The sequence below is a fragment of the Pongo pygmaeus genome, chromosome 4 (genome assembly GCF_028885625.2).
Source record: "Pongo pygmaeus isolate AG05252 chromosome 4, NHGRI_mPonPyg2-v2.0_pri, whole genome shotgun sequence".
Classification (NCBI taxonomy): domain Eukaryota; kingdom Metazoa; phylum Chordata; class Mammalia; order Primates; family Hominidae; genus Pongo; species Pongo pygmaeus.
The window spans coordinates 31,853,683-31,867,116 of NC_072377.2; the positions used below are offsets into that span (position 1 = coordinate 31,853,683).

Genomic DNA, 13,434 nt, shown 5'->3' on the forward strand with positions numbered 1-13,434 from the left:
CTCAAGATAATTACTCTACTTCAGAGCTGAACCTCCTGTTTTCATCAGAACGGGTATTAAGTGGTGTAGTGACCCATTAGTCACCTACATTCCTTTTTAATGACTTTTGGCTACCACTCAAAGGATAAAGATATTCAAGGTACATGATGGCTTCTGAGAAGAAAAGTTCCAAGTTGAAGCCAATAGGGGTTCAGGGAAAGTGCAGAGAGGTACCCAAATATTGCTACAAATAATCATACATGATCTTCTCATCTGGAGGCACAGCCCAGCAGAAGTTACAAGCAAGAAGACAAATATAAAAATGTACATAAAAACCACTGAATCCAAATTTTCTTTTTGATCTCATAATCTTAGTTTGTCTCCCTCCCAGGCAGTAGTTCACAGAGATTTTTAGAAATGGGAGAGAACAGAGATAATGGAGTGGGACCCACTTATTACAGCTAAGACTGACAGCCCCAATGAGTTTCCCTGTGGGGCCCAAAGTCACACTAACAGCCAAGAAGTCTCAATCCTGGGCTCCTGTCATGATCACCCCACAATGCCTCATTCTTCAAGGCACATGGAAAGTCAATTCTAGGCATGCTGGATCCAACCAATGGCCTGCAGGCAGCAAGTACTTACTTGTACAGAGGAATGTCTGGCTCTTTTCCTTCTGTCCTAAGTGTCAAGCAACACTGCTGAAGCTGGGATTTGGGGTCATTCCAATCCTGATTCAAAATGAACTCCTGTGGAAGTCCCCAAAAACTATTTAGTAACGGGTTCTGGAATCACCAAACATAAAGCAGACCACTAATTCAAAGTTTATATGAGCTTACTTTCAATCGTGGAAAGAAGCAGACATTCATGAAAGTATGAACATATTCCAAATCCTTATCAATGTACAGCGCTGCAATAAATGCTGGGGAAAAAAGAATACTTTAAAATAAACCACAAACACTGCCATCTATCAGACAGAGTAAGAGACCTAGACTTTTAAGCAAAATTTTAGTAATAGTTTCAACTTCCAGGCCCTCTTTATTTTTTAGCGCTACCATTTCATCTTCCCCCACTTTTTATCATTAATATCAAAAGCAGCAAGAGATGTGTAAGATGCAAATCATAGAGTACAAAGACCAAACTGCATTTAGCTAAGGGCTAAATGAATAGCTTAAAAGGTACACAGAATGCCGCTGTATATCAGGGAAAAAATGCTATCTGAGCACCCAACCCTGTTAACATCAAATAAGTCAAAATACTACTTGAAGATTAGATACGATGCCAGAATATGCACATTCTTGGGTCTTGCCATTTTCAACACCAATCCTGAGATCCCCTGTTTTTAAGGATTCTATGTTAAATTTAATGAACAGAAATGGGGTAATTTATAGATTCAATCTGCCCAAAAAGAGAAAAACCTCATACTGATCTTAATGAGAACAATATGTCAAATTTTGCATTAATAAATGGTGACCCCCTAGGATGACTTCATTTAAAGGTACCTTGACAAAGCAAACAAATGGTGCATTTTCAAAAGAAGGAATAAAAATAGCTTTCATTGAGCTAAAAAAAAAAAGTGAGAATGATCTCTCAGTTTAATTTTTATGTGATTTTCATCTTTAAATTACTTTTCTTTCATTGAAAAAGAAGTTCTTTTAAGTTCCTTAGTCAGAATGCTTTTGCACTTTGTAAATAAGCTGGTTTTGCATGGTAGACTTTGATACTTGAATATAATTCCCATTGTCAAAAATACCGTAACATTAAAAAAAAAAGTTCTAAGGCTCAGTGAATGGCCCACTTATTTTGAAGTCATACAAACAATACAACTATGTGTATAATCCTTTCGTTAACTATAATAGGATTATTTACAATGCTACCAGACCATATCGGAAACTGCAAAAGATGACATTTGTCCGCAGAGCTTTGCACTCATTCAAAACAATGAATAATAGTTTTAGTATTTAGTGAATAAATTACCCTTCTTTCTTCTGTGCCCCTATATGAATGCTGCTGGGTGGTAAAAAGGCTCTGATTTACAACAACTGATCTTCATATTCTATTACTGTTTCACACAAAGGGATGTGGTAGCTGAGTGTTAGGATGGAGGGGTATGTGTTGGGGGTACCACTGAACATAGATGGAACATAAAAATTCATTATTCACATGTCTTAGTTTCAAATTATTTTCCTTCAGAAAAGCTTTGGTAAAAAGCATAAATAAAAATTAAAATAGCAAACAAGGTTTCTTTAGCCAGAACATAATAATAATGAGGAGGAGGACAAATACGGTTACTTGGACTTAAACTCTGAACCTGAAGGTTGACAGAAAAGTGTGTGGCACTCACATTCCAAAAGGTCCGCCAAGGTCTTGGTGCGAAGTGCCACGGGCCTCTTGGTCTTGTCGTTGGTTATGGCATACTCCTGCATGCCCAGCTCCTCCGCTACCTTGGCCTGAGTTCTATTATTCACCAAAGAGCTTCGCAACAACTGCCCAAAAGGAATGGGGGTACATTGAGAACACATTTCACTTTTGACCTCTCTTATTCCTGGGTTGGACCCAACCAGCCTGAGAGGCTCTTACTGACAGGGACACCAAAATAAGTGAGGTCTAGGTCCTCAACCATCACCCAGATGACAGTGATATGCTCCATGCCCGTCTACCTTCTCCTTAATAACGTACTCCACTCTACTATCCTGGATTTTTACCTTACTGACATAAATGGCTCGTTTACTTCCTTAGGAGCATTGTGGCAGGGCTGTGGTGGAGGAGGGGGGATGTATAATATGATTTCAGGTCATAGCTTCTAATAAGTTTAATGCTAATAAATGAGGAAGCATTAAGAGTTTTAAAAATCAATTTTATTAAAGTGTAACTTACATTCAATAAAATGCACCCATTTTCAGTGCACAGTTAGATGAGTTTTGAAAAACATGTACATTTTTATCACGCCAAACAAATTCGCAGCATCTCCATGCAGTGAATCCTTCCCAACCCCTGACCAGGCAAACTCGGCCTGCTTTCTGTCACTGTACATTAATTTTAAAGGATTTTTTTTTAAAGTCTAAAATAAGCTTCAAGTTTCATGGCACTGATGCTAATTTTGATATTATAGGACTTAAGTGAGGTTTAAGTAAATATTATGAAAAGATTTAAATTATTTATTTACATTTTTATTTTTATTATTATTTTAAAGATCTATGGTATCTAGCTTGAGTCTCAGTTTTTCATACTGATATCCTTTTTTTTTGAGACAGGCTCTTGCTCTGTTGCCTAGGCTGGAGTGCAGTGGCACACCATCTTGGCTCACTGCAACCTCCACCTTCTGGACTCAAGCTATCCTCCCACCTCAGCCTCCTGAGTAGCTGTTACTATAGGCGCCTGCCATCATACCCAGCTAATTTTTGTATTTTTTGTAGAGACAGGGTTTCACCATGTTGCCTAGGCTGGTCTCGAACTCCAGAGCTCAAGTGATCCACCCACCTTGACCTTCCAAAGTGTTGTGATTACAGGCGTGAGCCACTGCGCCCAGCCCATACTGGTATCCTTTGTCTCTAATCAAATTAAAATATAATTTTCATATTTCAACTTTACGAATTCAAAACAAAAATTTCTACTAGGAATTTCATCAGACAGCTAAGAGTCCTCCAAGAATTTCCAACTAGTAACACTATACACTGCATGAAAATTATGCAACGAATCCATTATAGAAGTGTCCATAAAACAAGTATGGTTTAGGCATTTAACACTCATTAGCCACTCACTAGGGAAGAGGAGAGGAGGACAGCCGGGAGCAAGTAGGTGCATACAAAGATGGGAACTCACCAAACAAAAATGGAACATGATCATCCCTGATCTCTAAGATTTGGGAGAATAATGCATCTACAACTGCAACTTTTCTTAGAATACATATAACAAATTATTGGTCTATTAAAAAACTTCCTGCTAAGAAACATTCCTGAAAACAGGGACGAGGAGCAGGAAGCAGCTGTGAGTTGTGCTGGTATTCCACTCCCTGCTGTTCCATGTCGCACTTTCTTTATTAGATGCAAGTTTTATGCTCTGTGGCTCCACGGTGTCAACAGAGCTTATGAAAATCAAGATTTATTCTTAGTGTCTGATAGTGAATCCTTGACAATAGATAAATAAGAAACAATATGTCCTTAATTTGTCTGACAATGATTCATGAAGCAGAAATATAACTTGATCTTCATAAGCCATGCTTGCTGTTGAATTTCAGACTATTATTCTTTGCCTGTCTCTGCTTTCTTTCCTCCTCCTATCTCACCCTTAGCTCCATCTTTTCTTCAATATAGAGTTTCACCAAAATTAACATCCATAGAGGAGCTCAAAATTAAAAGGCTAGCATATAACATTAATGTAAGACCCAACCAATAAAGAGCCCACTAGCCTCATATCTTGTAATTATGGAATAATTGAGCTGAAAGTGATATATCTTTTTTGGTTTGGATTTCAAATGGGGACAGGGAGCTTTCCTAAAGTAGAGGCTGTGGGAGAATAGGATGGCTACTATGGGAACAAGGCTATGCTGAATAAGTTGGGTCCTCTCCGAATATATGCTTTCGGTATGGGAAGAAAACTCTTTAAGCCATGTATATGGAATGTTCATGCCTCAGATACAACAAGCCCAACGCACACATGAGCCCACACAAATGATGATACATCACTGGCGGCCAGGCCGCACCTGCCACCTTCCAGTGTCAGGGCCCCTCACTCAGTGCTATACAGTAATGCTGTCTGACGGGGAAGGAGGAAAGCAGTGAGGATGGAATCAGAAGTGCTTCCAGTTTTATTTCAGACAAGCCCTGACAGGTCTTAAAGCAGAAGGGTGGTCAATAATAAGTGAGATCTGTAAGTTCTTGCCAAAAACCCAGAGCCTGAACCAAAAATCAGTGGGGGAGAAGGAAGCTATATATCATCCATATTCTCATCGTCAGTTTAAACTTGGAAAATCAGTTGAAAAGAGAGAAGACCTTGCTCTTTACCTAGGCAATAAAGTCTGAATGGCAGTTCTCTAAATGACAACTTTCATCCTTGTCCTTTGCTGAACTCTACTTCATAAGAATCATGTTATTTGCCAAAGAACACGACCCAGGGGTATCAGCAAGAAAGAAAACCTGAGGTTACAGCAGTTCAGTGCACCAGTGGGTGCAGACCAATTACATGCCAGGCCCTGTGCTGACAGCTGAAGATCCTGAGAGGAGCAACGTGCTGCTGCTGCCCTCAGGAACTGACACCCTCCTCGGAAGCCACGTGCAGACCGGCTGTTGCAATGCACTGTGGTGACTGCAGTGCCGGCACAGAGACTGCAGATACACGCAGGTGCTCCTCTAGACCGCAGCCTTCCAGGGAGGCCTCCTGGAGGAGGGCTGACATTTGAGTAAAAGCATTTCAGGGCCTCATTTACCTGGCTGTAACATCAGAATCATAAGGTGCTTCTGAGAACCTGGTGCCCAGGCTTCTTTCAAGAACCAATGAATCAACATTTCTAGAGATCTAACTTTTGAAAAGATTCATGTAGGTGGACTCTGATGAACACAGAATCAGAACTGAAAAAGACTGAGTCAGCCAGTGAGAGAAGGGTGGGAAAGGGTTTCCAAGGAAGACAGAGCAGCTATGGCAAATGCAAGGGGCTATTACACAGCAAGGTGACCGCTGGGTGGACCTGGAGGGGAAATCAGAGCCAAGGGAGGAGAGCTGATGCAGTGAGGCTGGCAGGTGATGTAAAGAAGGCTGCACTTTCCTGTAGGTGAAGAGGAATCCCAAAAGGTATCAAATGGGGGCAGTCGTGAGGTAAATTTTTTTTATTTTAGAAAGATTGCTTTGGCGGAAGGATTTAAATGGGGGCAAGACATGAAGTTGAAAAGCCTGTAGATGGTGATGTTATAAATTACTATTTTACAAAGAGGAAATATCTATTTATATATTTTAGTGGAAATCTAGAAAATAAACATTAAGCACACAATTGAGCAGAAGACAGTTATCAGACTATTTTGCAAACAATGCCTTGCGTTAGAGATAGCAAAAAGCAAAAGATTTCGCACCAAGTTACCTGGGTTCAAATTGTGGCTCTGGCACTTCCTAGTTAAGTGACCCTGTCTAAGTTATTAAATCTCTCTGAGCCTCAGTTTCCTCATCTATAAAATGGAGAATGTAGTACCTACCTCTCAGGATTGTTTTGAGAATTAGAGTGAATGACATATAATCTAACTACAATGACTGGCATATGATAAACACAACAGAAATGTTAGCTGTTGCTGTGTTATTCACAACAGCATCATCATAATTCGACAAAATATGTTTGCTCTTCAGTTATGGGAAAAGGTTCTAGAAAATTCTAAGAATTCCTCTGAATTTGTTTTCAATGTAAAATGTTTTGGATACCTGTCCTGTCCACTCACTGTCCTCAAAATTCTCCATTTTACCAGGTGCCAACCTGTCATCAACAACTTTAAAAAAAATACTTCCAAAAAGACAAAGTTTAATTTGAAATCACCAGAAATGACTAAGAAGACTATAATTAAAGCTCTCTGTAAACCTGAGGAAAGGACTGCTGAATTCCTGGTGCAATGTCATAGACCAATGTAAATATCCCAGATCTCAAACTCTGGTATTGAGAATCCAGGATGTTTTCTATTATCCCAGCATAGCAGTCTTTCATCATTACTTTAAACTTTCATAAGAAAAAGATTTATTCGTTTAAATAAAACATACATATTGACAATCTTCCTTCAAGTTACCTATTTCACTCTTGAATCTAAAGAGAAAAACCACAGCTGGGGGATGAGCTACCAAAGAGGGCCACCTAGTGTAAAATAAGCAGACTGTGATTTATTATTTTGAGGGCTTAATATAAGAACATGAGGTGAAAGCAGAATATACTATTGAAAGTGACAGTGATATGCCACACAGGTCTATTATACCAAGAGTGGTCGCCAGATGGTCTCCATTTCCCGTGATAATTAAAGAAAAGGTACATAAATGCTAGCAGGCAAATACAGGTCAGATACAAAGAGCCAAATTATGTCAGTGACAGAAATCCTCAGACAGGAGGCTGTGGAATCTATCTTCTCAACGAGATCTTTTAGATAAAATACCTGTTTGTCTGAATGATTTATGCTCAGTGCTGTGTGGAAGCAGCAGGGCAGGATTAGATCACCAGTTCTTGAGCTTTTTATCTGTAATCCTTGCTCTCTTTCCCATTATCCCAAATCATTAAAAACAAACAAAAACATGCACCACTATAGTGCATGTCACCATTGGGTACAGTGCCTTGAACACAGTAGGCATGGAGATTAGCAACTATTTTTAGCAAAGAGTAAAGGCTAAGAAAGAAGAATGATACAGAGGAGAAAACTCCTATGGCTTAAGATTTCCAAGGGTTACATGACAGGCATCCTGGCCTGTGTAAACACTTTCTTTGAGGCGTTCTCACAATTTATACCTTGACCCTACTGCATACACCAACCTAAAAACTAAAAACTTCAGCATATGAAACAGAACTTCTTCCCTCTATAGCCCAATGCAAACTTGGTTATCCTAGAACAATTGGATAAGCCTAACACTCCTTCCCGAGTAGGCCTTTTTGAATAGCCAAATTACAGAACAGAATGTTTTTCCCCATCAGCATTCAAAACTTGAAAGCCATATTACATTTGCTCAATTGTCCTTATTCCCTTTAAGTGTGCAAGGGAATGGCTCAAAGCTAATGAATGCCTCCCAATGTGAATTACTGTAGCTGTGTGCTCTTTAATCACAATAATGAATCATTTGCCATCCCCCAACCAATGCGACTGCAATAAGTAATCCTCTCCAAATTTTAAATTAATTTTAATCCTTAGACACTCATAAGTAAGCCTTCCACTTCTTCCCTTATATATAAAGCAACAGTCCACTTCCCTCCAGTGCCACTGCCTCTTCCCTCTTGACTTAGCTGACTGCACAATTGTCACTCTTCTATTTATTTAGCAAAGATGTACTGAGGGCATATCATATGCCAGGCACTGCTGAGCATACAGTGATGAACAAAAACATGCTCTCAAAGAACTTCTAGTCTATTGGGGTAGGCAAACTGAGGTAAAGGCCAGGAAGGAAAACAACACAGAATTTTGATGGGGTGGGGGGATGGGTAAGGGTGGTCAGGGAAAGTTTCCCCCGCATCCAGAAGTCACACCAGAAACGACATCTAAAGGAAGAGTAGAAGATATCAGGCACATAAAAGTAAGGGCTAACAGAACAGCTTCCAGGGGGAGGAAGAGCATACACAAAGGCCTGCTGGCAGGAGGAGGCCTGGAGAAATGCAAATAGCAGCTCAGTGCAGAGGTGCAGAGCGAGAAGAAGAGCCTGTGGTATGAGGCTGGGCAGGCGGGCAAGGCCAGACCACCCAGGGCTTTGCCTGTTCTTTAGAAACTATCTGAAGAGCAACTGTAGAGAGTTAAGCTGGGATAGGATGATCATTCGGTCAAAGCATACTTGCTGAGCACTGATATGCCAGGTACTTCCCAGGGACCAAGGAATCAGGAATGGAGAAAACAAACAAAAACCCTGGACTTCATGGAGTTTACACTCTGATCGGAGAAGACAGATAGTAAACAAGTACATTACATACTATATGCTAAGGAGGAAAAAGACATGAGAGGTTCCAGGCTGAGGAGGTGTGCTAGGGACAAGGGGAAGTGGTTGCCTATTTATTCAGGGTAGGTTAAGGAAGGCCTTATTGATAAGATGACATCTGAACAGAGACCTGAAGGAGGTGAGCGATTTGGCCGTATAGATTACCAGGAGAACAATACTGCAGCCAGATAAAATGTACCGCAAAGGTCCTGAGGCAAGGGCTTGCTTAGTGTCCTGCAGGAACTGGCATACAGGCCAATGTTAAGAGTCTTATGAAAAACAGTCAGAGACAGGGAGCCAGTTCATATAAGGTGACTATAACAACATTGTCTTTTACTCTTGAGATGGGAAGGTTTGGGAGGTTTTGTGCAGAAGAGGAATGTAATCTGGCTTCTCTTTAAAAATGATCCCTCTAGATGTGCTGAAAATTGACTAGGGTGCGGGGTATGAATCAGTTGGGAAGTTATGGCTAATAATCTGGACTACAGTGGCTCAGACCGGGTGATAACCGTAAAAGTGGTCAGAATCTACACAGAACTTAAACAAATGTACAAGAAAAAGGAAAGGGGAAAAGGCCAAAGACACAAATTAGGAAGTAGTGTAAAGATGCATTCAAAGCCATGAGACAGACAGAATGAGATCACTTACGGAGCAGAAGTTGACAGAGAGGAGGTCTGACGACTGAGAACCGGGCCACTCCAATGTTAAGAGGTGGGGAGAGGAAGAGAAACAACCAAAGGGGACTGAAGATGAATGGCTGGTGTCGCCACAGTGTAGTCACGGTAGATGAAAGGCCAGTGTAGATTTGTTGTGAAGAGACTCCTTTGACTGCAGCATGTAAAATGGATTGGGCAGGGGCATGAGTTGACATAGGAAGACCAGGCTAGGAAGCTGCAAAAATGACTTCACAAAGGCCTGAGATCTGGGCCTCTTGAAGGATTTCTGCCTGAGAGGCTGTCCATCTCTCAGATAGAGTTCAAAAATGCCCGTAAGAACAGCAAAGGCAGGCTTTTCAAATATTAGGATACATCCAGGAGACACCTGGGGACTCCAGGAGCCCACTCCTCTCACGGGAAGATGCTGCATTGCCTTATGTTTTGCATGAACACAACCTTCAGATTCCTATCCTTTGCAATTTAATAAATGCCACTTCTTTTAACTGGGTCTCTATCAGTCACACTGTAACTCTGTGTGCGTGTGGGGTGGGTGTGTGTGTGTGTGTCACAGAGAGAGAGAGGGAGACAGAGAGACAGAGACACAGAGAGAAAGAGAGAGAGACAGAGAGAGGAGAGTCTTGCTCTGTTGCCCACCCTGGAGTGCAGTGGTGCAACCACAGCTCCTGGGCTCAAGTGATCCTCCCACTTCAGCCTCCCAAGTAACTGGGGCTACAAATGCATGCCACTCTACCAAGCTAGTTTTTTATTTGATTGTAGAGATGGAGTCTCATTATGTTGTACAGGCTGGTCTTAAACTCCTGGGCTCAAGCAATCCTCCCAGGTTGGCCTCCCAAAGTGCTGGGATTACAGACATGAGCCACCATACCTGGCTCTTGTAACGTTTTGATAGTTATGCAGAAATTAAACTGCAGTGGTCCAGGTGAATAAGGCAGGTAGGGAGGATGTGGGTGACAGAAAAAAGGTCATAAGGAAGAGGATAAATTCAAGAAATACTCGAGGAGTAACACAGTCAGGGCTTGTGAATGGACTGGGATATACAAAAGGGAGATAGAGAGAGGCATTCAACATGTCTCCTAGGTTTCTGACATGCAACACTGAATGGGTGGTGCCGCCATTCAATTACTCAGGGAATACTGGACGAGGACCCAGGCAGGAGACTACAAATTCAGTCTTACATATGTTGAGACGTTGAGAAGGCAGCTAGGGCTGGAACTCAGAAGTGAGATAGGACTGAAGAGATCAGTTTAGAAGTCATCTGCCGGTAAGATGAAACTGATGACACACATTGAAAAGACCGGTAGGAGAGACTCTATTAAAAAGAGAACATGGCCTAAGAGAGAGCATTTTAGATATGGACTGTTTATTAGCTGTGAGACTAAGATGTGTCTGGCAAAACAGGCTGAGAAAGAGTAGCTAAAGAGGTAAGAGGAAAACCAGGAAAGTGCACCGTGACAGAAGCCAACAAAGGTTGTGTTTCAAGAAGGAGGAGGGAGCAGCCATGTTAATGCTAATGGGAGTTGGTATCTGTTAGAATCTGCATTTAGCTTATTCTTTGTCTTTGTCTTGCCCGCAGATCTGCTGGTCCTGCTGATTTCTACCAAAGCATTCTCTGAATATAATTCAAAAAGCCTTCACATAATTTTATCATTTGTCAACATCATTGTAATAAGCTAGTGAAAAACTTTCTAATATTAAGATAGCAGGGCTGTTAAATACATTTTGGATAAAACTACACTTCTGGCATTGAAGTGACTTTGGAAAGAACACAGAACTACAGTCTCTCATCTAGTCCTAGTTGTACCTTTCTCTAGATCATGGGCAGGACTCATGCCTTTCTGAGTTTTGGTTTCCTTACTGTTCAATGCTGGGGTGGGGGAGTGTGGTGGGAGGGAAAATATACGCGGTGAGCAGGTGGGAAACAATAAACTTCCCATCTCTATAAGATCCTAGCGTTCACGATTAATTTTGTAGGAATACCAGGGGAAATGTGTGTATTTAAAGCAAACATTTTCAAAAGTGGCCTCTATAGGGCCCTAAGATGAATTACTACTCCAAACTATTTAGTTGGTTTGGCCATTTCTCGGGCCAACCAGATACTCTGACATGTATGAAGTGTCAGAGGATATTGAACATGCAATTTATTGTTTTTCTAATGAACAGTGAGATACTAGACAATAGTTCATTTCTCAAAAATGTTTATATTTTATGAATTTAATATTAAGTCATGAAAGACACTTTCTTGTCCACCTAAAAACAGTTAACTTTAAATGGTAATCAAACTGTTAATATAAAAAAGAGTACTGCTGATTCCTCAGCACTTATGATGGAACTCAAGAGATACTCACTGAGTGAATGAATGCTAGGCTTAGAAATCCCACTGAAAAATGACGTCTAAACAGCCAAGTCACCATATTCTCTCTAGTTCCAATATTTATGTCTCACATAAACTATTTCGAGGGCTCACAGTTACAAAGATAAAATCCAATTCTATTCAAAGCAGAACACACATAAAAACTGTAGAGATGCAAAGTTTGAAAGACCTGTTATTTGTTTCAACATAATAAAGACAGACTGCACTAAGTATCTTGTAGTGTACCAGTATTTTTCTTTGCCCAGTAAAGTATTTGCTTTCTCAATGTCCAATCCTCAAGGGACTTCTCAAAGGTTACTCATTGTGCCTTAAGAGATCATCATGACCTCCTTCTGGATGTTTTGTTCACCATTTCAGGATATTATTGATTGGTTTCACAGAGTAAAAACAGTACGCAGCAAATAAAAAAGCTCACAAAAGTTTTATAAAATGAAACCAAAATAAGAGGCATAGGGACCATTTCACTTTGTTTATAAATCAAACCTGTCTCTGTAACTCTCCTTCAACTCTGCCATGGTCTAACCAAACTAAGTCCCTACTGCCTCTCAGTCTTCTCATTTTTTTATGCCATGCCTTTTTGTTCTGCAGTCCCAGTGTGTGTACTGCCCTTGCATAGACATTTCTTCCCGCCAAATCCCAATGGCCAAATCCTAACCATCTTTAAAGGCTCAAACATCATTATACCCATGAAGCCTTCTTTGAACTCCACAGATAGAAGAAACCTTGTATTTTCCTAAACTGCACAAGTGCAGCAATTTACATAGGCTTCTTTATAATATTTAACATGTTCTACCTTGCATTTAGTTATAGTAACTTATGCTTTCTATAGTGTGTATCTACATGTATAAACTCATGATATATATATATAGTGTTTATTTTGTGGTTATTTATTTAAGCTTTAATCTCCTCTAATAATTTTTAAGCTCCTTGTAAACAGACTTGGTGTCAACTTATCTTTGTTCCTTCCATGAGGTCTAGCTCAATATTTTGCACAGAGTAGGCAGTCAGTAAGTAAAGGTATAAAATGAGCTCTCATTGCATATGTGCTTTGTATACAATTTGCACAATGAAATGAACAAAGCCATATGATAAGCTAAAGTCACTAAGAGTAAGAAATCAATTACATAGATATATATTTGACCTCTCTAATCTTCACTCTGCTTTACAGCAATCTTATTGGAGGAAGTGATTTAACAAACTCACAGTTAAATGTCCTTCATGATGATCTGGGAAATGAATGAATAAGTACTCTGTGGCTACCAGTTGCATTATGGAGTCACCTAGGAATTCCATTCTCTGATTGTGGCCTCTGGAAAAAGAAACATCAAAGTAAAGAAATCAATAACCATTTATGGATTTCCAAAAAAACACCCAGAATTTTAAAAAAGGCATGACTTAAAAAGACAATGTGTTCATTTTGTTTTAAAGCACAAAACCAAATACAATTCCCTAAGACCCCTCGATTGAGAAGAGATCTGAGTTAATATATAGGTTGAGTTTTAAAGAAGAATAAAGTGAATATTATCTAAGGATTAAACGATTGCCAAAATAAAGACTGGTAAACACTGCCTGGTCAGAAGCTGAAGAGCATAAATTGAAAAATCAAGCATAATACAAACAACAATCTTGAAAGAAAGCGAACAGGTCCAAGAATTTTCTTTGCTAAATTTATTGAAATATATACTCTGGCCGGGTGCAGTGGCTCATGCCTCTAATCCCAGTGCTTTGTGAGGCTGAGGCAGGTGGATCACTTGAGCCCAGGAGTTTGAGACCAGCCTG

The 13,434-nt window shown here is 40.2% G+C and overlaps 1 protein-coding gene across 12 annotated transcripts in view; it reads right to left on the bottom strand.

The window, feature by feature from the left end:
- The window catches only part of DROSHA (drosha ribonuclease III), a 130,904-nt gene that overhangs the window by 7,146 nt on the left and 110,324 nt on the right, over window positions 1–13,434 (bottom strand). For all 12 annotated transcript variants that reach the window (XM_054488091.2, XM_054488087.2, XM_054488094.2 and 9 more), the window contains 4 exons: window positions 12,859–12,964; window positions 2,321–2,462; window positions 816–898; window positions 622–725 (listed from right to left, as the gene is read on the bottom strand). In XM_054488091.2, the coding sequence (XP_054344066.1) occupies window positions 622–725; window positions 816–898; window positions 2,321–2,462; window positions 12,859–12,964 (435 nt within the window). The remainder of the gene's footprint in view (window positions 1–621; window positions 726–815; window positions 899–2,320; window positions 2,463–12,858; window positions 12,965–13,434) is intronic.